This window comes from Pinus tabuliformis, chromosome 7, assembly GCF_031772625.1.
Source record: "Pinus tabuliformis cultivar Carrire ecotype Pingquan chromosome 7, CPIR1, whole genome shotgun sequence".
Lineage (NCBI taxonomy): Eukaryota > Viridiplantae > Streptophyta > Pinopsida > Pinales > Pinaceae > Pinus > Pinus tabuliformis.
In genome coordinates this window covers 1,408,986,002-1,409,009,795 of record NC_142293.1, presented here as the reverse complement: position 1 = coordinate 1,409,009,795, position 23,794 = coordinate 1,408,986,002, and the positions used below count along the sequence as shown (strand labels likewise).

Here is a 23,794-nt window from a genome sequence, read left to right as displayed (position 1 = left end):
CTCTAGAGGTCATTTAGAGCCTCAATGATTATGTATTATGTTGTTGATATGTATTGCACTCAGTGCCAATTTGATATATTCACCTTTACCTGGTATATAGATGAGCAAAATTTGCATATTTTATCTCTATTGGTTTGGAATCATGGTTTTAAATCTTAAAAATAGTTTTTTTCAAAAAAAAAAAAAATCATGTATTTTTTAAAGATCGGTCCATTGAGATCTAACTAGTTTCGGTTTGACCGGTTCCAATTTGAAACTAGGTTTTATAGGTGGACAAGTCCGTCCACTAGTTCCAGTTTTTAAAACTATGGGTGTGAGACGATTGCAGCTGAGGTAGACAAGGCGGTTGTCTCTTTTTTGTGGTTTTTTTTTTTTTAATTAAGCTTTTTTTTTTTTTCTTCTTCCCTTTTATATATATATATTTAATATTTTTTCTTCATTATATATATATGCTCCTTTTCTTTTCTTTTTCTTCAGCCTTTTTTTTATACTATACTCTCTCTTCTTCTTCTTTTTTAATTTTTTTTAATATAAATTTATAATCTTTTTTTAACCTTTCTTTTTTTCTTTTTAATATTTTTTTTTCCTTTTTTTTGAATGGCCAAAAGCTTGACGGTGAATCTAGCAGAATGGAGAATCTCCAACTACGTAACGAAACACTTGAATTGCAACAACAACAAGGTTGACGAAAATTGATGGTCAAAGGCTGAATCAAACTAACTATGTGCAGCAGTGGAATGGCAAGAGGATCAAGTAGCTTTGATACCAATGTAGCGAACAAAGTTCGTATACTCAAAGGAATGCTCTGATACCAATGTAACGAACAAAGCTCGTATACGCAAAAGTTAAATACTCTAGAAGACTTGGAATGTGAACATCTCCATTGAAGAAACAAAAATATATATTGAAATGTATGAATGAGAATGAATACAAATGAGGGTGAGAGCCTGTTTATATACCTAGGTAAGTACCCCTTCACAAATGGTCATGTCCTTAGAGACATGCCTCTTCAACTACAAATTACTAGTTAATTAATCATTATTACAATTATCGTTATTATTTACATTTATATTATTTTATATATATTTTATTCATAACAATCTTGTCAAAGGATACTAGGATAACAAGTCCCAAAATATGTTATTGGAGCCACAAGTTTTATTTTAATTTTTTAAATCTATACATCGATATATTGATCTATGTTTTTAAGATGAAATTCAAATCTCCCAAGGGGTAGATCTGTGCAGATCAAGGTGGAAAATCATGCAGTTTGCTAAGATTATGAGTTTGAAAATCAAATTACAAGAATGCGTTATTGTTGGAGGTGAATAACACTAGACTCAATATAATGAAGAGGTTGTGTGGGCAGTAAGCATTTGGTATGTTTATAGTTCCTGACTGTATCCAGGGAACAATTGATATCGTAGCTCCATAAGAGCCTCAATATATACACATCATGATCTGTGCACATCACAATTTGTACATAGACAGCCAAGAAAGCATTTTGGAAATGCAAGCAGAAGGTCAATAGTACATCATCTACAACCACATAACGGTGCAGAAAGCCCAGTCATAGAGTGCTTGTAATGAGAAGTTTGTACTTTGTAGCTGCCATAATTCTTGAGTGAAGATCGTGGGCTTGGTTGAAGATTTCACTTGTTAACATTAATTCAAGAAAATGGCTTAAGAGGGGAATGAATTCTATTTGAAGGTTTGTATGCTAGAGCCTAGTACACATCCATCAATCATAATTGTGATTAGCTTCTACAAACTAACGTTGATAAGTTAGTAGTGTCTTGCACTTAGCTTAAAAAGAAAAATCTATTGTAAAAAGTCTTTTTTAAGAAAAGAGTGAAAAGGTTGAAAGGAGACGGAGAAAATGTTTTTTGAATTTTCTGTTAAAAAAAAGAGGAAAGAGAGTAAAATTAAAGATGTTTTTTTGTGGTGGTGAGTCTAAGGACATTTGTCATTGTGTCCAAGTTTAAATGAGTGATTGTGAATTTGGTTCAAGTAAGATGGCATTAAAATCAGATTGATTGGAGCATTGCAAAGGGTAAAGTCCCAAACCCTTCTAAAGTATAAAAGTTACCATCAAGACCTGCCTGAAATTGAACAAGGAGGTCAAAATTCAAGTCATTGTCATCATTAAAAACATTGTCATTACACTTTGGGGTGCATGATCAGTAGCACCCAACACTGTAAAGTAACATAACATCAAGTGAGCATGATCAAGCAAGCAAGTCAAGTGAAAAATGGATAAAGTTGGAAAATATCTACAAAATGCATCTCAAGAAATTAAATATTTGCAAGAGTGCAACCATGATTTGCACAATAAAATCAAGCACGTGATGGAAATCAAAGCAAAATCAAACCATAATTCATCAAATAGCTGACACACTAGCAGCTGCAAAAGATCTTCAAAAGGAAATAGATATGAAAGAACAATTGATTGATGCACTCCAGATAAAATTGAGGCAAAAGCAAGATCTACTTGATGATATGATTGATGCAAGATCTACAGCAAAGATAGATACAATATGTGACACAAAAGATCCCATCCAAACCTTGAATGCAATTTGTGAAACAGATGAACTCATCCAGCAGGTTGATGAAAGTTGTGACACGGTGGAGCTACTAGATAAAATTGATGCAACAAGTTGTATTGAAGACCTAATCCAAAAGTTTGATGCAACATGTGATACAATTGAAATAATGGCAAAAGTTGATGTAACTTGTGATACCCAAGATTTAATACAAGTGATTGATGCAGTGTGATACAGATGACTTAATAGAATCAATGAATCAAGCACAGAATATGAGCAGCAGTAGCAAATGTGGAGAAGAAAAAGAACAAGAAAATGGTATTTCCAAGATGATTGTCAAACGTTGGGAAGAAATAGCATTCGACAAAAATTAACACGGATTTCATATTCCAAAGAAACCAAAGAAAATAGTTTTAACTTTTCATATTCCAGATTTCTCCAAACCAGTTTAGTTTGTGAGTGTAGGATTTCTTGATGAGGTTAAGACTATTGATTAAAAGTGTCAGCAATGTCAGAGAAATGGTCACATGGAGAGTCAGTGTTTTGATCTCTATCCTTGTCTTCATTGTGGGAAGACAAATAATCTATCAGAAACACGTCAAAAGAAAAAGAAAGTTATGAAAGTTATGGATAAATTCCTAGAGATGGAATCTAGAAGAAAAGAAGTTGCATAAATCCTACAGTATGGTCACGATATAGATAAAGATAAAGCTGCCTGAAGAAATGAAAAAAAGAAAAAAGTTTTCAACCAAAAATTCCAAAGAAAGATGGTACTCTCCACACCTTGGGGGGGAGCACAATGATAAAAGAAACTCTCCTACACCTTCAAGGGGGGGAGTAAATTGATGAATTAAAGATGGTTAATGGTAAAACATAAACCACTACACTATTCAAATCAAAGAAGATGGTTAGTGGTACACAAAAACCACCATATTATTCAAATGGAAGATTGGTTAGTTGTAAACCATAAACCAACAGTTTTCATGGAAGATTGGTTATTGGTCAACCAAAAAAAACACCATGTGAAGAATCTAAAGCCCCAGCTTGGATCATTTCATGAATCAACTATTAAAAGTCAAATTAGTCAAATCAAGATTTCGACTTTCTGGGACTGGGTTTGTTGAGAAAGTTGAGAGAGTGATCTGGAGTCGCAGCTGAGGGGCAACGAATACAGAAGCAGAGGGCAGAAGCTGGAACTATCGGGCACAGCGAGAACTATCGGGAATGCTAATGCAGAGGGCAGAAGCCGGAACTACCAGGAACAGCCGTAACTGCCGGAAAATGTCGGAAAAGCTGACGCAGAGGGCAAAAGAGGCTGACGTTGGGGTTTTTCATGGCGCAGATTGGAGCTGAGGAGTTGTCAGAGTGTTTATCCGGGGTTTCAGCAGGAGCATCTGTCTCCGAAGGAGAGGTACTACTGTCGAGATGTTTCCTTGTTGGGTGAGCCGGATTTGGCACCCAGATTGTATTCTGAAACTGCTTAATAAATCAAACCCTCAGATCGCTGCACCGCTTTTCCCGCATTGGGTTTTTCCGGGGACATTAGTCCAAAAATAACGGTGTCATTTGTGTGCTTGTTTCTATTTCCTTTGGTTGATGATATGTAATGTGTTGAGCATGCATTTGTATTTATTTCTAGTATTTAAATAGTAAATAACTTGTTAATTAACAGAACAAGTAGGTAGGAATAAATCAGTAAAGTGAAAAAAGGGTTTCTAACGTGTCAGACTTAGAAATTCCAACACGAATTGCCTTCCTTGACCCTGACTTGATATTCTTGAGGCCGACCTGGTGTGAGAGGTTACATAATTCATTTTTTACTCAAAATAATTATTTTTGCATCGTTCAAAAGCCGAAGAAGGGTCTCATAAAATATACAACGACTCTAATGACTCTTTATTAATCACTAAGAGTCCACAAACAGGACTTTGACTAATAAAATGATAACCCAAGCATGAAACACATGCTTTAATAAGTCATTGTAACAATAACAAAAAAAAAGTTGTGTTAAGTTATGGTATGTTCTATGCTTATAACAGTTTACTTCTTTTTCTTATTATATTCCACACATTAGCAATCACATGTACATAAAGTAAAGTGCAGATAGAACATTAAACGATCGACAGAAAACAAGCCAAGACAAGAGACACAAGATGTGGCGGCTAGCCAAGGACAAACCCCACAATGTGTGGGGAAACCCTTCGATCAAATCTTCTTTTATCTTCAATAATTCAGCAGAGAGAAATAGTACAATAAATCTTATTCATATCAGCAGTAGCAAACCCCAGATCAGCAACATCAGCATTAGCGGCTTCATTGTCAAACTAGGGCAGACGATATCTCACAAACCGATCGTCGGTTTGACTTCATTCCACCACCAAAAGTTGCAGATTTCAGAGGAGGTTCAGATGAACCTACAACGCAGTTCAGATGAGGAGATCTTCTAGGCCACGCAGGTCAATCTTTACTTCTGCAGTTAAAGCTTCAGTTTCAGTAGTTTTCGGCTTCAAACTAGGGCAGTTGATATCTTGCAAACTGTTCATGGGATTGACTTCATTCCACCACCAAAAGTTGCGGATTTCAGAGGAGGTTCAGATGAACCTACAGCGCAGTTCCAAAGGGGATATCTTCTAGGCCACGCAGGTCAATCTTTGCTTCTGCAGTTGTAGCTTCAGTTTTAGCAGTTTCTGGCTTCAAACTAGGGCAGTCAATATCTTGCAAACCGTTCATCGGATTGACTTCATTCCACCACCAAAAGTTGTGGCTTTCAAAGGAGGTTTAGATGAACCTACAGCGCAGTTCCAAAGGGGAGCTCTTCTAGGCCACGCAGGTCAATCTTTGGATCTGCAGTTGCAGCTTCAAGTTCAACAGCTTCCAGCTTCACATGTGTGAGAGAGAGACCCATTTCTGCGCAGTAGAGAACAGACTCATTTCTGCGTAGTAGAGAGAGAGAGAGAGAGATGTGATGAGAAGAGTGAGTGCAAATGAGGAAAAGTCCTCTTACATTTATACACAACGTTGGTGTTTGAATAGATGCGACTGTTGGGCTTCTGAGCCTACATGAGTTGTAGGTCAGCTTGATAATAATTCCATAATCAAAATAAATTCATATCTCCATGAATACTTATCGGAATCAGATGATCTTTATATCAATCCTACACCTCTCGACGAGAGGAATCTAATAAAAATATTATCAGCCATGAATAAGATGACCCACATGAAGTTTTGCCCTGGTTGCCAATTTTAACAAGTTGACAAATACATTTTATGAAGAACGAACCTAGTTACATTTTTCAACATTACTGCCCCAGCAACTGTAGATCGAACTTGGTGAGTGAGTGCTCCAAATGAGGTCGAGTTGTTGCCTTTATATAGGAGATTTTTCCCCTCAGTTAGGCTGACTTGTCCAGTTTGAGGCCGACTTGGTGGAGGAGGCCTAATTGACCTATTTTACATTAAAATAAATTTCTTTTATGACAAATGAGGCCCAAGAAGGTGTTGAGAAATATAGGGCATCAAGTATTAGGTGATTTCTCAATGAGATAACTACTTGTGAATTCCTTTTACTTCTTAGATTATATTCTTCTCTTTAGATTATTATTGTGTTCTTTCATCAAACAGTTACCAATGCATAAACAATAAAGAGACAAGAGACACAGAATGTAGGCTATTCGTCAGGCCAAAACCTCTCCAATTGAGAGGAAAACCCACAAAAATTCTTTTCTTATAGAGACTCCAATTGACGAATACCAAGACCAAGACCATTGACCTATACAACGTCTCCAAGACCAAGACACCTAGCTTCTTGATTTTGGCCTCTATTTAGAGTCAAAGATAATCAACTGCCTACTCCTTCTACTTCTGCCTCGACTTCCTTGTCTTTCGCTTGGACTTTACACACTGTCCTGAATAAAGTCTTTTTTTGTGATGGTTCAACTATCTCCTTTGCTGGCTTGAGAGAAACTTTATTAACTACCAAAGATTCTCCTCTCTCTGGTGTATTTTCTTCTTCTGCCACTGCTGTTGCTGGTGCTTCTCCCTCAACTAGAGCAACAATTGCATTCCTCTGACTTATTTCTACATTCTCTGGGCATTCAAAAGCTCTGTGTCCCAGTTTGTTACAATTGTAACATCTTAATTCTCTGCCTCTTCCTCTGCCTCATCTTCTTCTAGAAAAACTCCCCCTGCCTCTTGCATCACCTCCTGTGGGTGCATGCTAGGTTGAGCTGCTACTAGCTCCATCTTTAGGTGTTGTAGATCTTCCTCTACCACCTTGACTTCCCTTTCCTCGGAAAGTACCCCTCCCTTTGGCAGACTGCTTCCTCATAAGTTTTTCTTCAGTTTTCAGTGATATCTGATAAGCTTCCTCTACTATTTTAGGAGACAGTAGACTTATCTCATCTTGAATGTCCATCCTGAGACCATTCATATATCTAGCTACCTTCTCATATGTATCCTGGGCTTCTCCAGCTCTTATGCTTACCTTGTAGAATTCCTCTGTGTATTCTTTCACTGTCATAGACCTCTGTCTAAGATTCTGCATCTGTCTGCAAAAGGTTTGTTGATAATTTCTTGGCAGAAACTTACCTCTTAGCTTTGCTACCATCCTGCTCCAATTCTTGATTGGTTGCTTGCCAAGTCTCTTCCTTTCTTCCTGCACACCATCCCACCAAAGCACTGCATGGCCTTTTAGCTTGGTGACAGCAAACTTCACTTTCTTCTCATCTTTTGTTTCTTCATAGTCGAAGAATTTCTCCATGCCATTAATCCAGTCTATTAATTCTTCTGGATTTAGTCCTCCTTCATATATTGATACCTCGGTCTTTGGCCTGGCTGTGGATCTCAACATTGACTGAAAGAACCTTATTTCAAGAGTAACTGCTACAGCTTCCTCCTCTGCAGCTTCAATATCAGGTTCACTAACAGCTCCATCATCTATGTTCCTGCCTATGGCTAATGCATCCAATCTAGATTGCATCTGTTGCACAGCTTCCATCACTTCAACATTTGCAATAGGTCGTCCTCTTCCACCATGTCCTCGTCCTCTTCCAAATCTGAAAGCCATAGTAACTTCCTTCTCCTGCTTTTGAGATTCAATCCAATGTCAGTTGGCTGCTCTGATACCACTAATGGTGGCCTGGGTGTAGGCGATATGGACAACCTCGCAAATTTGTCTAAAATTTCTTGAATATCAAGCCAAATTTCTCCCTCTACTTCAATTGGTGTATCAGTCATTTACTGTTAAACTGACAGCCTCATAGGCTCTCCTCTAATCTGTTAAGTTTTGGTATGTTCTATGCTAGAGCAATTTATTTAAATTTTCACAGTTAGCAATCACATCAGCATTACGATAAACTGCAGATAGAACATAAGTATAAAACGCAGAAGACAAGCCAAGACAAGAGGACACAAGATGTGGCGCAAGCCAGGGACAAACCCCACAATGTGTGGGGAAACCCTTTGATCAAATCTTGTTTTATCTTCAAAGTTCAGCAGAGAAAGAGAGAGAGAGTACATTTACAACAGAAGTCAACACTTTGACTTGACTAGATCTGAGCATAGATCATTTCGTATAACGATGAGATCAGTTAAAGACATTCTGCTTCATCTGATTCTCAAGGTGACTCCTTCACCTATCATCGTGCTGCATCTCGTCCATTTGCTGCACCTTACCGTGTAGCACCATCATGCTGCTCATGATCTCATACATCACACTGCCCATACATCATGTTGGCTATGATCTGCATCATGTTGCCTATGCTCATGATCTCATTTATCATGATGCTTCCCGTTGCATCATTCATCACAGTTGCACCATTGTTGCACCTTTATTGAGATCACGCTGCCCTATGACTGAGCTGCTCTTATCATCATTTTGCTGCCCATGCCCATCATGATCTGAGACTGATCATTCTCATCATTCTCATTATGTTGAGACTGTAACCGTCATTTCTTATGATCCTTCTCATTGTGAGTGCATATTTAATACTTCACGTCACAGCTGTATGTCACTGAGATCTTCTTTATCCAACCGAAACCGGGCAGTTGTGATCATACATCAAGACTGCTACAAGTATGCCTAGGGTTTATCATATCATGTAGAATTACTGAATTATCATACACAGGTATGCGGAGCTTCATATATGATCTGCGGCTACAACAATTATGACTGTGGCTTGGTTCAATACAAGACTGCAGCTACAGGAACGGCTCCATACCTTGACTGCAGTTATGACTGCGTATGAGTATCTATGAACAGCGTATGTATGAACAGCGTGTAAATATATATAACATGAACAATGTATGTATATATGAACAGCGTGTATATATATGACATGAACAGCGTATGTATATGAACAGCGTGTATGTATATGACATGAACAGCGTATGTATATGAACAGCGTGTATGTATATGACATGAACAGCGTATGTATATGAACAGCGTGTATATATATGACATGAACAGCGTATGTATATGAACAGCGTGTATGTATATAACATGAAGAACATCGTATATATGAACTATGACTGCGTATGGACCCTACGTGTTATGAATGACAGCATATGACTGAGACCATATGACTGATATAGTATCTCTATAAATAAATGCCAAGACTTATCTGTAGACAGCGTATGGAGAAATTGTTGTAACGAATGCATTGATGTACATGATCTAGGGCTATTGGGAAGCTGAGTGTTCCACACGGTAATGTCGAGACATGTGAAGATTATAGTGATGCTATTCCATCTGTAGACCTGATCTGTTGCCTTACTGTAATGCGAGGTCATCTGAGAGCCAGTCTTCCTATAGTGCGAGCTCATCCTCCTTCCATCCGAAAACCAATCTTTTTGCTTCCATTCGAGGGCTAGTCTTACTACACCTTAAACCCATCCGAGGTGCAGTTACACTCTCCTTGCCCTAATGCGGATCTGCTCCATGATCACAGAAGGGATTGCACGTTCTATCCTTCATTTTTCGGATCCTCTGCACCCACGACATTTCAGAGAAGAATACAAATTTCTTGTGTTTATTGCTAGGGCTGCGTATAATCAACGTGATCCCATGACTACATGAAACCAGCGTATAGCATCCATGACGTATCCAATGTGAACAGCGTATGAATAGATGTTTTCATAAACAGCGTATGGACCAGCTTTTTACCATGACTGCGTTGTACTGCGGCTAGGGCATTTTCATAAGGCCAACATATCATTCTTGGTGTATCACTCCTTCTCCAAAAACCCAAGACGTGGAGAGGAGGAGATCACTCAAGAATATGTGTTTAAATGACATAAAATCCTCATCTATTTATACTAAAAATGTAGAGGTTGAATAGGCACGTCGGTTGGGCTTCTAGAGCCTACATATGTGCTGGTCGGCTTGATAATAATTACATAAACAAAATAAATTCATATCTCCATAAATACTTATCAGAATCGGATGATCTTTGGATCAATCCTACACCTCTCGACAAGAGGTATCCAATAAAAATATCAGCTGCCAGAAATAGGCCAACGCACATGGAGTTTGGCCCTAGTTGCCAATTTAACACTCCCTCTCAACTAGGGGAAACTCCATCTGCTGATCCATATGTCTGACTGTATTATCTCTGCCATCAGTGCCCTGCACTATTCTGCCCAACTCTGCTCAACTCTGCTGGCTCTGCTAGCTCTGCTCTGCTCTACTCAGCGCTGCTGGATCTGCTAGCTCTGCTCTGCTGGCTCTGCTAGCTCTGCTCATCTCTGCTGAACTATGAAGAAGAAGAATTGATCGAGAATGAGTCATATCATTCTCCACTGACCTGAAGTCAGTCTCAGAGTGCATACCACTAGTCCCAGACCAGTCTCAACTGACCCGAAGTCAGCTTCATAGTAAGTACCACTCCTACCACTGGTCCCAGACCAATATCGCAGTCTCAGAGAGTGTACCACTGGTCCCAGACCAGTCTCAACCGACCCGAAGTCAGCGTCATAGTATGTACCACTCTCACTGGTCCCAGACCAGTACTGCACTGACACGAAGTCAGTCTCGGAGTATGTACCACTAGTCCCAAACCAGTCTCATCCGACCCGAAGTCAGCGTCATAGCATGTACAACTCCTACCACTAGTCCCAGATCAATGGAGGTCATCCTAGCGTAGGGAGTACGGTAGATACAACGATGCGTCCATCGGTACTACTATGGTCCCTATCTTCATTTCCCTGCTCATTGATCAGATGAGAGGTACTTCCCATGAGTCCCAGACTGCATGGGTAGGATGCCTCGACAGGAGAACACATCAATCCTGCTACAATCGCCTTGGAGAACACATCAATCCAGGCTGCCATGGAGAACACATCAATCCAGGCCTCACAGGAGAACACATCAATCCTGCTACAATCGCCATGGAGAACACATCAATCCAAGCCTCACAGGAGAACACATCAATCGTGCTACAATCGCCATGAAGAACACATCAATCCAGGCCTCACAGGAGAACTAATCATCCTGCTACACAAGAGAGCGAATCATCTTGTCCCACAAGAGAGCAAATCATCTTGTCCCACAAGAGAGCGAATCATCTTGTTTCAGTGCGCACCACCAGGGGAGGGTGAGTCACCCTGTGGTCGTATGTTGCTCCAATAGAACTGCAAGCCCCCCAAAGCTCCTAGAGCTCAATGTATGCAGCATGCAGGACCCTTTTACAAAGGTCTCTCGACGACTCCAAGTCGTTCGGGAAAATCACAAATTTGATCTTTCCTCAGGGCTCTGTCCTGTACATCATCTCAGTGTGATGGAGCCTCCTTGATCATCGACTTACCATATCCCAGATAAGGCAGTAATTGATGTCTATCTGCTGGAGCAATTGTCAAATACGGGATTCCTCAATAATCGAATCCCATCTCTGGTTGTCATAGAGATTCACAGTGGTATTCATCATGTGTACAAACAGCTCACTGAAGAGCTTCAGCAACCAGACTGCCTCACAGAAGGCCATACTATCAGCAATGTATTATGCCTTGGTGGTGCTCAGAGTTACCGACTTCTGCTTCCTGCTCATCCAGGATATCAAGGCAGATTCCAAACAGCACTGAGAAGTGCTCTAGTGATCCTCCATACTTCCTGAATAATCATGTGGTTTCAAATTTCCGGCAGTGTATCTCAATTCATGAGAGATTGTGCCCTGAAGATATCTTAGAAGATTCTTGGCACCAATCTAGTGAGGCTCAACCAAATATGAGCTCACCATGCTAACTGCAACACAGATGTCCGGACGGAGGTTCTCCAAGAACATCAACGCGAATGAGTTTATGAAACTCAGAGGCATTTCCTAAATCTGGTCCGACATCATTACCATATAACTTCTGAAAGTTAAGATCCTCGAGGCAGTCACAAGCTTGCATCTTATCTTCCCACATTCAGAATCCAACTCCCTTTGTTTCCTATAAATGAGAGGGTCTGCACCTGTCAGACATAGGTGCCGGTACGAGAGGTTTATCATCCACAACCTTCGAGTAATGGTTTGGATCGGTTTCACTCCTAGTGAATCTCAGCTGCATTAGACAGCTATCAATCCTCTCATATTATGCCTGAGGTGTTTTTCTTCAAGCCATAGAGGGCTTTCTTCCACCTGTATACATGAGATTCCTTGATCATGATTCTCAAACTCCTCGGGTTGTTTCAAACCTGTGAACCTGCTGCATGAAGGGAATGGTCCCCTTATAATATTTTCCTTCGGTACTTTTCAGATATGTACCTTCATGCTTCTTTTTGAATTCAGGCATCCTAGTCACCATCTGACTCATAGACCTCCGGTGCTGAGTCAATGGACATGGTCCCCAGTGGACTTCCTGCAACTTGATACAACTCTGAACTCAAAAAGATCTATGTGTCCCCAGTGGACTTCCTGCAACTTGATACAACTCTGAACTCAAAAGATCTATGTTCAAACTTCAAACACATACCTTTCCATCGATAAGTGCCACCCTGCAACCTTTGACTTCCATTTCCGAGATGGACATCAGGTTTGATCAGGTACATAAAAGAGATTTTGGGGTTCCTTGCTTTCGTGGAAGAGTCGACCATTTCCTTGATGACCTGCATTACCAGTCATTCTTTTGATCATAGAATATGATTGTTATCTTCATCAAGAGATGTGTCTCTGCCATGCACAACGGCCGAACTTATTTCAACAAGGCATCCGCCTTTCCTTCCACCCTTAGATCCGAACTTCCCAATGAAGTGATCATTAGATGGGCCATCAGAAACTTCCACTGCGCCATTCTGATAACATTCTCTGGTTCGACTTCACCCTAGGTGAATTATGAGGAACCCATTGATCCTTCTGTCTTGTCCCAATTGTCTTCGGTGATTGCTCTTTCACTCTTGCTTGGGCATTGTCTTCACCTCAGCTCTGATACCATGTTAAGTTTTGGTATGTTCTATGCTAGAGAAATTTATTTAAATTTTCACAATTAGCAATCACATCAGCATTATGATAAACTGCAGATAGAACATAAATATAAAACGCAGAAGACAAGCCAAGACAAGAGGACACAAGATGTGGCGCAAGCCAGGGACAAACCCCACAATGTGTGGGGAAACCCTTTGATCAAATCTTCTTTTATCTTCAAAGTTCAACAGAGAAAGAGAGAGAGAGTACATTTACAACAGAAGTCAACACTTTGACTTGACTAGATCTGAGCATAGATCATTTCGTATAACGATGAGATCAGTTAAAGACATTCTGCTTCAACTGATTCTCAAGGTGACTCCTTCACCTATCATCGTGTTGCATCTCGTCCATTTGCTGCACCTTACCGTGTAGCACCATCATGCCGCTCATGATCTCATACATCACACTGCCCATACATCACGTTGGCTATGATCTGCATCATGCTGCCTATGCTCATGATCTCATTTATCATGATGTTGCCCGTTGCATCATTCATCACAGTTGCACCATTGTTGCACCTTTATTGAGATCATGCTGCCCTATGACTGAGCTGCTCTTATCATCATTTTGCCGCCCATGCCCATCATGATCTGAGACTGATCATTCTCATTATGTTGAGACTGTAACCGTCATTTCTTATGATCCTTCTCATTGTGAGTACATATTTAATACTTCACGACACAGTTGTATGTCACTGAGATCTTCTTTATCCAACCGAAACCGGGCAGTTGTGATCATACATCAAGACTGCTACAAGTATGTCTAGGGTTTACCATATCATGTAGAATTACTGAATTATCATACACAGGTATGCGGAGCTTCATATATGATCTGCGGCTACAACAATTATGACTGCGACTTGGTTCAATACAAGACTGCGGCTACAGGAACGGCTCCATACCTTGACTGCAGTTATGACTGCGTATGAGTATCTATGAGCAGCGTATGTATGAACAGCGTGTAAATATATATAACATGAACAATGTATGTATATATGAACAGCGTGTATATATATGACATGAACAGTGTATGTATATGAACAGCGTGTATGTATATGACATGAACAGTGTATGTATATGAACAGCGTGTATGTATATGACATAAACAGCGTATGTATATGAACAGTGTGTATGTATATGACATGAACAGCATATGTATATGAACAGCGTGTATATATATGACATGAACAGCGTATGTATATGAACAGTGTGTATGTATATAACATGAAGAACATCGTATATATGAACTATGACTGCGTATGGACCCTATGTGTTATGAATGACAGCATATGACTGAGACCATATGACTGATATAGTATCTCTATAAATAAATGCCAAGACTTATCTGTTGACAGCGTATGGAGAAATTGTTGTAACGAATGCATTGATGTACATGATCTAGGGCTGTTGGGAAGCTAAGTGTTCCACACAGTAATGTCGAGACATGTGAAGATTACAGTGATGTTATTCCATCTGTAGACCTGATCTGTTGCCTTACTATAATGCGAGGTCATCCGAGAGCCAGTCTTCCTATAGTGCGAGGTCATCCTCCTTCCATCCGAAAACCAATATTTTTGCTTCCATTCGAGGGCTAGTCTTACTACACCTTAAACCCATCCGAGGTGCAACTTACACTCTCCTTGCCCTAATGTGGATCTGCTCCATGATCACAGAAGGGATTGCACGTTCTGTCCTTCATTTTTCGGATCCTCTGCACCCACGACATTTCAGAGAAGAATACAAATTTCTTGTGTTTATTACTAGGGCTGTGTATAATCAATGTGATCCCATGACTACATGAAACCAGCGTATAGCATCCATGACGTATCCAATGTGAACAGCGTATGAATAGATGTTTTCATAAACAGCGTATGGAACCGCGTTTTACCATGACTGCGTTGTACTGCGGCTAGGGCATTTTCATAAGGCCAACATATCATTCTTGGTGTATCACTCCTTCTCCAAAAACCCAAGACATGGAGAGGAGGAGATCACTCAAGAATATGTGTTTAAATGACATAAAATCCTCATCTATTTATACTAAAAACGTAGAAGTTGAATAGGCATGTCGGTTGGGCTTCTAGAGCCTACATATGTGCTGGTCGGCTTGATAATAATTACATAAACAAAATAAATTCATAACTCCATAAATACTTATCGGAATCGGATGATCTTTGGATCAATCCTACACCTCTCGACGAGAGGGATCCAATAAAAATATCAGCTGCCAGAAATAAGCCAACCCACATGGAGTTTGGCCCTAGTTGCCAATTTAACATAATCACCCCAATCCTTGTTATCGGCGCAAGTTATAAACACAAAGCCCTTATTCTCTGTCGGGACTGTAATTCCAAAGGAATTACACAAAACACTATCGTGCTTTTAAATTGAGAAAACTGTGTTTTCAATGTAAAATACACAATCGGCGGGGATTTAATTCCGAAGAATTACACTATCGGCACAGTAATATTCAAAGTATTGCGTTATACGCAATATACACTATCGTCCCCTTTCAACACTTCTCTCTGATGCGATAACACATGGTGTTATCAGAGATCGCAATCTGCAACTCCACTGTTCCAAAGGTCTGGCTCTTCCCGTTCCGACCTTGCGATGCGATAACAATCACGAACCTGACAACTTATTAAAGCCTCCCCATAACATTTCGGCTCCGGTAGTATCGCGCTACTGGAGTTCGGCATTTTCAATGGTTCCACTGCACTTGAGGTTCTGCGATGCGATATTGGTTCAGACCCAATATGGGTATGAACCAAATCTAATAGAATTTCAGTTCCAGAACTATGCTCCGACTAAGTAATTTTTTCGATTTCTCTGTGTAAAACAGAGTTTGGCCGCGAACTCTATAAAACGATTCAAGGAGCCTGCGATCGTCGATATGAAGGAAAACTACCCAACAAGCCTACGCTTAAGTGTTAATTGGAAAACAACAATTGAACCACCATTAATAAACGCGGAAAACAACAAAACCAGAACTGATACATGCATAAAATACCAATTAACAGAGTCATTAATTCCGATGAACAGAGAGAGATTTTTTTTCAAATGATAATGCTTCCGAGCTCTACTTCTTTGAGAGTCCCATTGTTTCTTATTTATAATTAATAGATAAAGCCTTCTCGGCCATTATCCTTTACAAAAGCATGCTTTTACATAGAGTGATTTAAAGCGTAAAGCTTTGTTACAGCTTATCCATAAGCGATATATTTAGCATGATTTATTCTTAACTCTATTCTTATCTTAAACTAGGAAAGCATGAAAATTGCTGGCTAAAGGACCCCACTCCCTTGCCTATAGATTTTTTTGGATTTTTGGAATATGTTTGAAGATTTTTCCTTCTAAGTCACATGCTCCTACATCAGTACGAACACCCTATTTATAGTTGTTTGTCATCATAATAAGCCGACATGTAGGAGGGTGAGTCGGCGTGTCAATTATAGGAGATATAATTATCTTTCTTGAAGCCAACTTGAAGAGGAGACTTAGTCTTGGTCTTGGAGGGCTTTCTAACTTATTTAAGGACTTATATAAATATATAATATGCCCAAGAAGGGCCCTTCATACATGACATTGAATCAATTTGACTTTATGACCTATCCTAAGCACTCACAATGGCAGTCATACTAAAAATAAAATTCCTTGCTTATTAAACCCATGAGACAAGCATTACAATAATAATTTTTTTTCTTCTTTTCATCAATTAAATAAAATCACAATTACACGTCATTATGAACACCGAACCTAGTTACTTTTCAACACTCCCTCTTAACTAGGGAGGTATTCATAATGGTACTTGGTCATTCTCAATCTGAAGAATTTCTCATAAGAAGAGTCGAATCGGTAACCCATTTGTATAGCATCATATCAACCAGCATTGTTGTTGGACACCTAATCCTCAATGGGTTAGCCTGGAAGCCGAATAGACAAAAGGAGTCCAAGAGACCTTGGGATTTGGAACCCAACGGTCACATAATGTACTATAAATGTATATCTCTTGTTAATAAAAATTGTACTGTCATGTTTTATCTTTCCTATTTGTTGTTGCCCATGTGTGTTTAACATGGTATCAGAGCCGGCGAATTCTGGCCCTGCTCATATTTGAGTCATTGTTTTCTTGTGGCCTTTTGTTGTGTTTCTTTCACCAGACCTATGCATTGACCATTAATGTTATGTGGGTCGTGAACTCTCGGTGCAGTGATATTGCTGGTTGATTAATTCATGTGTTGGTGTTGAAGCTTTACTCGGAATAGAGCATTGAAATAGTGGTACACATTTTGAAGTTTATATGCCTGCTCCTAATCAAAACTCTATATACGTGTTGGTCTAAATATTTATATATGATTGAATTCGTTGTATATATTTGTGCTGGCATATGTATAATTTTTGGTGCGTTGAATGAATACCACAATGTGGTGTATGGAAAGCATTGAAATAGTGTGAGGCAGATGCGTTGGTCTTATTGAGCCAGATGCGTTGGTCCATATTTAAATATGCAACGTATGCCTTGGACTGTGGAATGTGGTTATAAATATGACCTCTGCTATGTGTTGAAGGCTGTGCAAAAACGTTGAGAGTTAAAAGTCTTGGCGCATTGGCTCATTTCTATTCAAGCTACCTACTCTGACCATTAATGTTATGTGCATTGTGAAGTCTGGGTGCAATCATATTGCTCATTGATTCATGCGTTGGCGTTGAGCTTGAAGTCTGAGCGTAGTTCATGGCATTTGAATGCATATATCTCCATGTGTTGGAATGGACAGTTGATTTTCCCTGTGTTGTGTCCCTGTGTCTGTGGTATCTGTCATATACGTTTTATTCTCTCTGAAATGGTCCACCCTCCAAACCGTTATGCTCGGTGATATCGTTGGTCCGACTTGCAGGTTTTGGTCAAAACTGTCTATATTCTGCCTGGTTGCCTGACGCCTTCTGTGGCAGTGTCATATATGCGTTTTTCTGTCAAGACTACGCCTTCTGTCTAGACTGCGCCCTCTGTCATATGCGTTTTTAAATAAACGTTGAACACTGCTTCGTTGATTGAGTTGAACGCCGGTCCGACCTTCCTAGACACATTTGATATCATACTACATTTCTATTTTCAATGATGCCTGCATCGTTTTCTGTGAGATGAGAATTGTTCGTCCTTCCCTTCATCCTCGGGTGATTTTGGGCAAAATCAAAATCGCCTTTTTTGTCAGTCTCATCAGTTTTTTGAAGATCATCTGAACCTTCACAATCTGTATCATCAGATTTAGAGGATTTTTGAACCGCGGAACCATGTTGCAACACAATTTTATCTTCTTGTTGGAACTTGGATTAAGCACGCTTAGACTCATCATCCAAGGAAGCCATGTGGCATTTCCTTGGTCTTCCTAAGCTCGGAGGTTATCTGATTCACGCAAACGCAACACATCACCAGCAACAGGTTGCGGCTCATCATCTACACCGAGCTTCTTGAGATCTTCAAGGGTCGCATCAGGGCTTGTTTTCCAAAGTTCTTCTACTTTGTTGATTTGTTGAGCACTGATATGGTGTGCCCTCAGTTGCTCCTGCTCTGAAGGTATCTTGACGAGCCATTGCAGAAAGCATCTATCATCGATTAGCGGGCACCATTGGCTTAGATCCTAGTTCATATCTTTCAACGCGTTAGCAAGGTTCTCTACATAAAAGAACAACAACGCTTTCCGTTTTGGCAGAAATGAATCCCAATAAAAACACATTTTTGCAATGACAGTTGTAACACTCGAAGAATAGTCTCACGAGGGAACATTCAGACTTCATATGCGGACTTAAGAGCGAGGATATGGTATCTCTTCAATGAATAATGGTATGCTGAAACTCATTTAGAAATATCGTTATATGTTCACTGATATATTATAAAAAATCGAAAAAAAAATTACGGTGTTGGCTGCCATCGAATGCACATAAACAATTTCCGCTACTGTTGTCCCTTGAGCTGCTCTGCCCATATCAAGAGTAACAAAGTCATTGCTCGGCTAAGAGTTTATCTCTCGCTATCGTTGTTCAATTGCTAGTCATCCACTAATTGTTGAAAACAGTCGTTTTCCTCTTGTTGTTTAGAGTGTTGTTGTTAGTGGTATCAAAAGGACGCATGCTATGATCAGAATGGGTTAGAGTATGCCAGCATCAGTGATGGTTGGAATGAGGGTAACGTATGAAGAACCTGATTGAACGATTGAGATCATACCAGCTTGGAACCTGGATTGAATATTGGTGTGAACACAACAGTTGGAACCTTCAAATGGAGCATTGACCTGAGAAGGTTTTTTAACAATGTATATATGTGTATGGTAGCAGCCTGTTCTGAGGTGAGGGTAGCTTCTGTGGAATACCAAACATCAGATTACATATGTGGTGATGCTATTACGTTGAAATAGTGAATGAAGCATCGATCTCCATGTATAATTCAGCGTGGAATGCGACATTGAGAGAAACCTTAAATATTGTATGGTTTCGTAGACCAGCGCCTTATCCATTGGGCCATGGAATATTTATTGTGTTCTATATTTTATGCTTCAGTATGTTTTTTGTATTAAAAAAAAACATATCCAGAACCCTAAAGAGCCTTTCCAGAGACCGGCGACTTATTGCAATCACCTCAGCAAAATTTAGAAGCTGCAAAATAGCACCCTTTGCAGTCTCAACAAAGCAAGTGTCTTGAATAAAACCTAGTTGCTAAAAGATCTGAATGCAAAGGTGCTTCTCATTGCCAAGAAAAACTTGGACAGCAATCTTTACAGCCTGATTCCGTTTTTCTAAATTCCTCACCAGCCAGAGGAACAGTCTAATCGAGGTGACTGATTTGTTGGTTCTTTTACTGGTCAAAATTATGTTTCTATGGTCAATGAAACCGTGACTTAATTAATTGTTGCATTGATACACTGTTTATTTAATTGGTGCTTGCTGGTTGCACACTGATCATTTGCTGACATTTATAAAGGATATTGCTGTGTACTGTGAGTGGGTATTACTTTTTTGCATTGAGTAGTAGTTGTGATCAGTTTTTAAGGTGTAAATCTGACATTGAAGAAAAAATGGCCAGAATCAATGAAGTATTAGAGTTCCTCAAAACTCTGATATTGTCTACTAATCATGATACATTAAAAGTCAGCAAAGTTTCTCTCACAGACATTCAGGTCTATCTACAAAATGCACAAGAGAAAATTGATTTTTTGCAGCTCGAAACTCAGCTACAGCAAGAAGAATTAAAACAGAGGAGTCATCATTCTGAACCTGTTTCTGTTCAGAAGATTGAAACAGACTCCCATAAAGCAGCAAGGTTACATGCAGATGCAGAAGTTCAGTCTGCACTTCCCAAGCCCATCATCAGACCTTGGGAACAGCTTGTCCACAACAAGCACAGAACCGGTCTTGGATATGAGAAGGACTTGTCCTTTCATATCAAAGCCCATTTAGTGTCAGAGTGTTGGATTCATTCATGACAGTTCACCTGCTCCTCATGACAATTCACCTCCAACTATTCCAGACTCTGCCCCTCTTCCACAACAACAACAACAACAGATTGTGAAATGCCAACATTGTGACCGAGTTGGCCATTTGAAAGATCATTGTTTTGATCTTCATCCATGTAAGCATTGTCATAAAACCAGTCATTCTTCACACAAATGCTTCAAAAACAAACGTCCTGCAAGAACAAAGATTCATCTTGGATGGATTGCTTCTTCGCAATGGGCATCAACAGCCAAGAAGATATTCCAAACACATGTCAGAACTTGTTCCAGAGTATTGAACAGTCTTGCAGTTGAGTTTTCTCCATCATCTCACCTTGTATTTGACAGGGGGGGAAATGATGGTCATCTACAAGCTTCAAAGCCACATCAAGCGAGCCTGAGCCACAACCTGCCACACCAGTTTCAGAGTTGTAGCCAGAACAAAGATGCCCCTGAGCATGCCTTCAGTTGGTAATCTGGGACACTTCCTCTAGTAGAAGACTTCAGCTTCTTTCCAGTTTCGGAAGAATTCCAGGAACAAAATTGAGGACACTTCCTCTAGTAGAAGACTCCAGCTTCTTGCCAGTTTTGGAAGAGTTCCAGGAATTGCATTAAGCATTCCAGAGTTGTTGGTCATCCTTAAACCATCACAGGTTGAGACTTCCCTTTTTAGGTTGAAGTTCTCCCTTTTATGCGGGGTGAGACCTCCCTTTCATGGTTGAAGGTTTCCCTCTTTAAAACAATAGGAGCACTTCCTCTAGCAGAAGACTTCAGTTTCTTGCCAGTTTTGGAAGAGTTCCGGGAACTGCACTAAGCGTTCTAGTGTTGGTGGTCATCCTTAAACCACCGCCCTTTATACCAACATTTCAGAGAGCACATTCAGCCTAGTGCTGCCATGCATTTCTACACATTTTGTATTACAGCTCTCTTCTTGGACTCATACATAACCCTTCGAATTAAGGGGAGAATGTTGGACACCTAATCCTCAATGGGTTAGCGTGGAAGCCGAATAGACAAAAGGAGTCCAAGAGACCTTGGGATGTGGAACCCAACAGTCACATAATGTACTATAAATGTATATCTCTTGTTAATAAAAATTGTACTGTCATGTTTTATCTTTCCTATTTGTTGTTGCCCATGTGTGTTTAACAATTGTCCCATAACAAGGCCTTGACTAACAGTTCTATCTCTCCACAAGATCAGAGCACAATGTTGGCGAGACCAATGATGTATAGACACCCTCAACATTGTCTCTCTCGGAACATACCCCACCCAGATTCTCAAGGTGTGTTCCACTAGAACTATTCTTATCTTGGATTCCCGGTCCTCAAAGATTATTGATCCTCAATGACTACTCTTATCTTGAATGCCCTAATACATCCTCAAAGAGCATCGAATGCCAAATGTTTACCCAATCCTCATTATGTCTTCCCATGTGAAGACAAGAATGATGTGTCTATATCTCCCTCTTAATTAGGGAGGGAATATCTATTCCAATAAAGGAATGTACTCATTCCTACGGAAGGAATGTACCTAAGATCCCACTTGGCTTAGGAATTTCCAAGTTTCTTCCAAGTAAGAAACTTGTTTCCAGGCTCCCTCTTAATTAGGGCCCTACAGCAGCTCCTCAAGTAGAGATAATGGGACAACCAGCTGCTTGAACTCCTCCTCGCGATGTCATGAACTTCTTGTTGTTATCTAGGATTCTTCATGTTTGGGACTTTTACATAGGGCACCAACCATCCATCACTTTCACCCATGAGTCAGCCATGTCATCATCGGAAAGTGATCCATCAGTCCATATTTGGCCTTAATGCCATGTTGCTTTCTTGATGCCATGTTTACTTAAGGATCTTTCATACTACTACATGTGCATCGGTGGTGGAAGACATCCATAAATCTTCCCTCGACAGCCCTGCATAAACCCTTCCAAATATTTGTTCAAAAATAAAGGAATGAACATTAAAAACAACATTACCTCTGTGACGGTCTTTCATCATGACATCTTTTAGTTTGCATCACCATCCTGCATACATATCGACACATCTCCCAAAGATATATATTGTCAAGGGTCTCTTTCCTTTTCAGGCTCCATTAGAGTCTTCATATCTACCATGGAAATATCCTAGTCAAATCTTCTTGGTCTTTCGGATGTTGATTTCCTTTACCATGCTTGCATATTCCATGATCTCTTCCTTCCTTTCTTCACACATTTCATTCCCAGGAGCTTCCAATCAAAGTTCCTCATTTGTAGTCAACCACCTCATTCTTCATATGAGGACATATTATGTTTATCTAGTGAATGTGTGACCCATGCATTTCTGCATCCCTTTAAGGGAGGAGAGCATTGATCCATGTTACCTGCAACCATATGACATGACTTCCACAATATCAAATGTAAGCATACATACCTCATTTTTTCCTTTGGGTCATCCAGACTTCCTGCAACAACTTTCTTGATTGAAAGAGCTTCAATCCCTTGATCTGCTTCACTTTTATGTCATCATACCATCATCCCATGAATTCCACAAGTTTGGAGTTCTTGATGAAACACTTGCTTCTCCTCATGATCGGTGAACCTTTCAATGAAGATTCCATCAGAGAATCTTGAGGATCTAAAGTATCCCCATCAGCAAATGTTTCCTTTTGACAGATGTACGATGAACCTTGTACTTATGTTCCCAATGAGATTCCCAAGAGCTATATCCTTGACTTCCATAGATTCTATCCATCTTTCATGCTTCTCTATGATGATGTCCCGAGCTCTTGCTTTCAATGCTTCCATGATGCCTTGATGCATCCCATTTAGTGAATAGCCATATCTTACAACAAAAGACTTAGGAACTTGAAAAGAACTTAGGTGAGGAAGACTATCTCAGTAATAGAGATCTCTTACTTCCTCTTTCTTGGACTTCTTCTTTTCAGCTTCCTCTACTTCTTTAGCAATATGGGCTTCTTCTCTTCCTCTTTTGTTGGCCTTCTTGACCTTAGGACAAACTCTTTTGTAGTACCCATATTTCCTAACACCCATAGCATTAAATTTTAGACATGTCCCTTTTCTTTCTCCCAGAACCAGACTTTCCAAATTTTCCCTTTTTTCTTGTCATTGCAACATAAGCTTGATTTTGCTCACCTACTCCCACATCAGATTTGGCCTTTAGTCTAGATTCTTCAATCTTGCATAGTGACCATAAATCCTGGAATGGAGTAGTTTCTTTCTTCCCATAAATATTTGAAGTAAAGTTACCCCACTCCTCTGGTAGTGCATTTAATACAACTGTAGTCATTTTTCTATCAGACATGACTTCTCCCATATCTTGTAGTTGATC

The 23,794-nt window shown here is 39.8% G+C and overlaps 1 protein-coding gene across 1 annotated transcript in view; it reads right to left on the bottom strand.

Annotated features, from left to right (window-relative positions):
• Positions 1–23,794, bottom strand: part of LOC149252933 (2-oxoglutarate (2OG) and Fe(II)-dependent oxygenase superfamily protein) — a 200,499-nt gene that overhangs the window by 71,524 nt on the left and 105,181 nt on the right. The window contains exon 5 of the mRNA XM_089454313.1: positions 7,360–7,623. Within this exon, the coding sequence (XP_089310439.1) occupies positions 7,360–7,623 (264 nt within the window). The remainder of the gene's footprint in view (positions 1–7,359; positions 7,624–23,794) is intronic.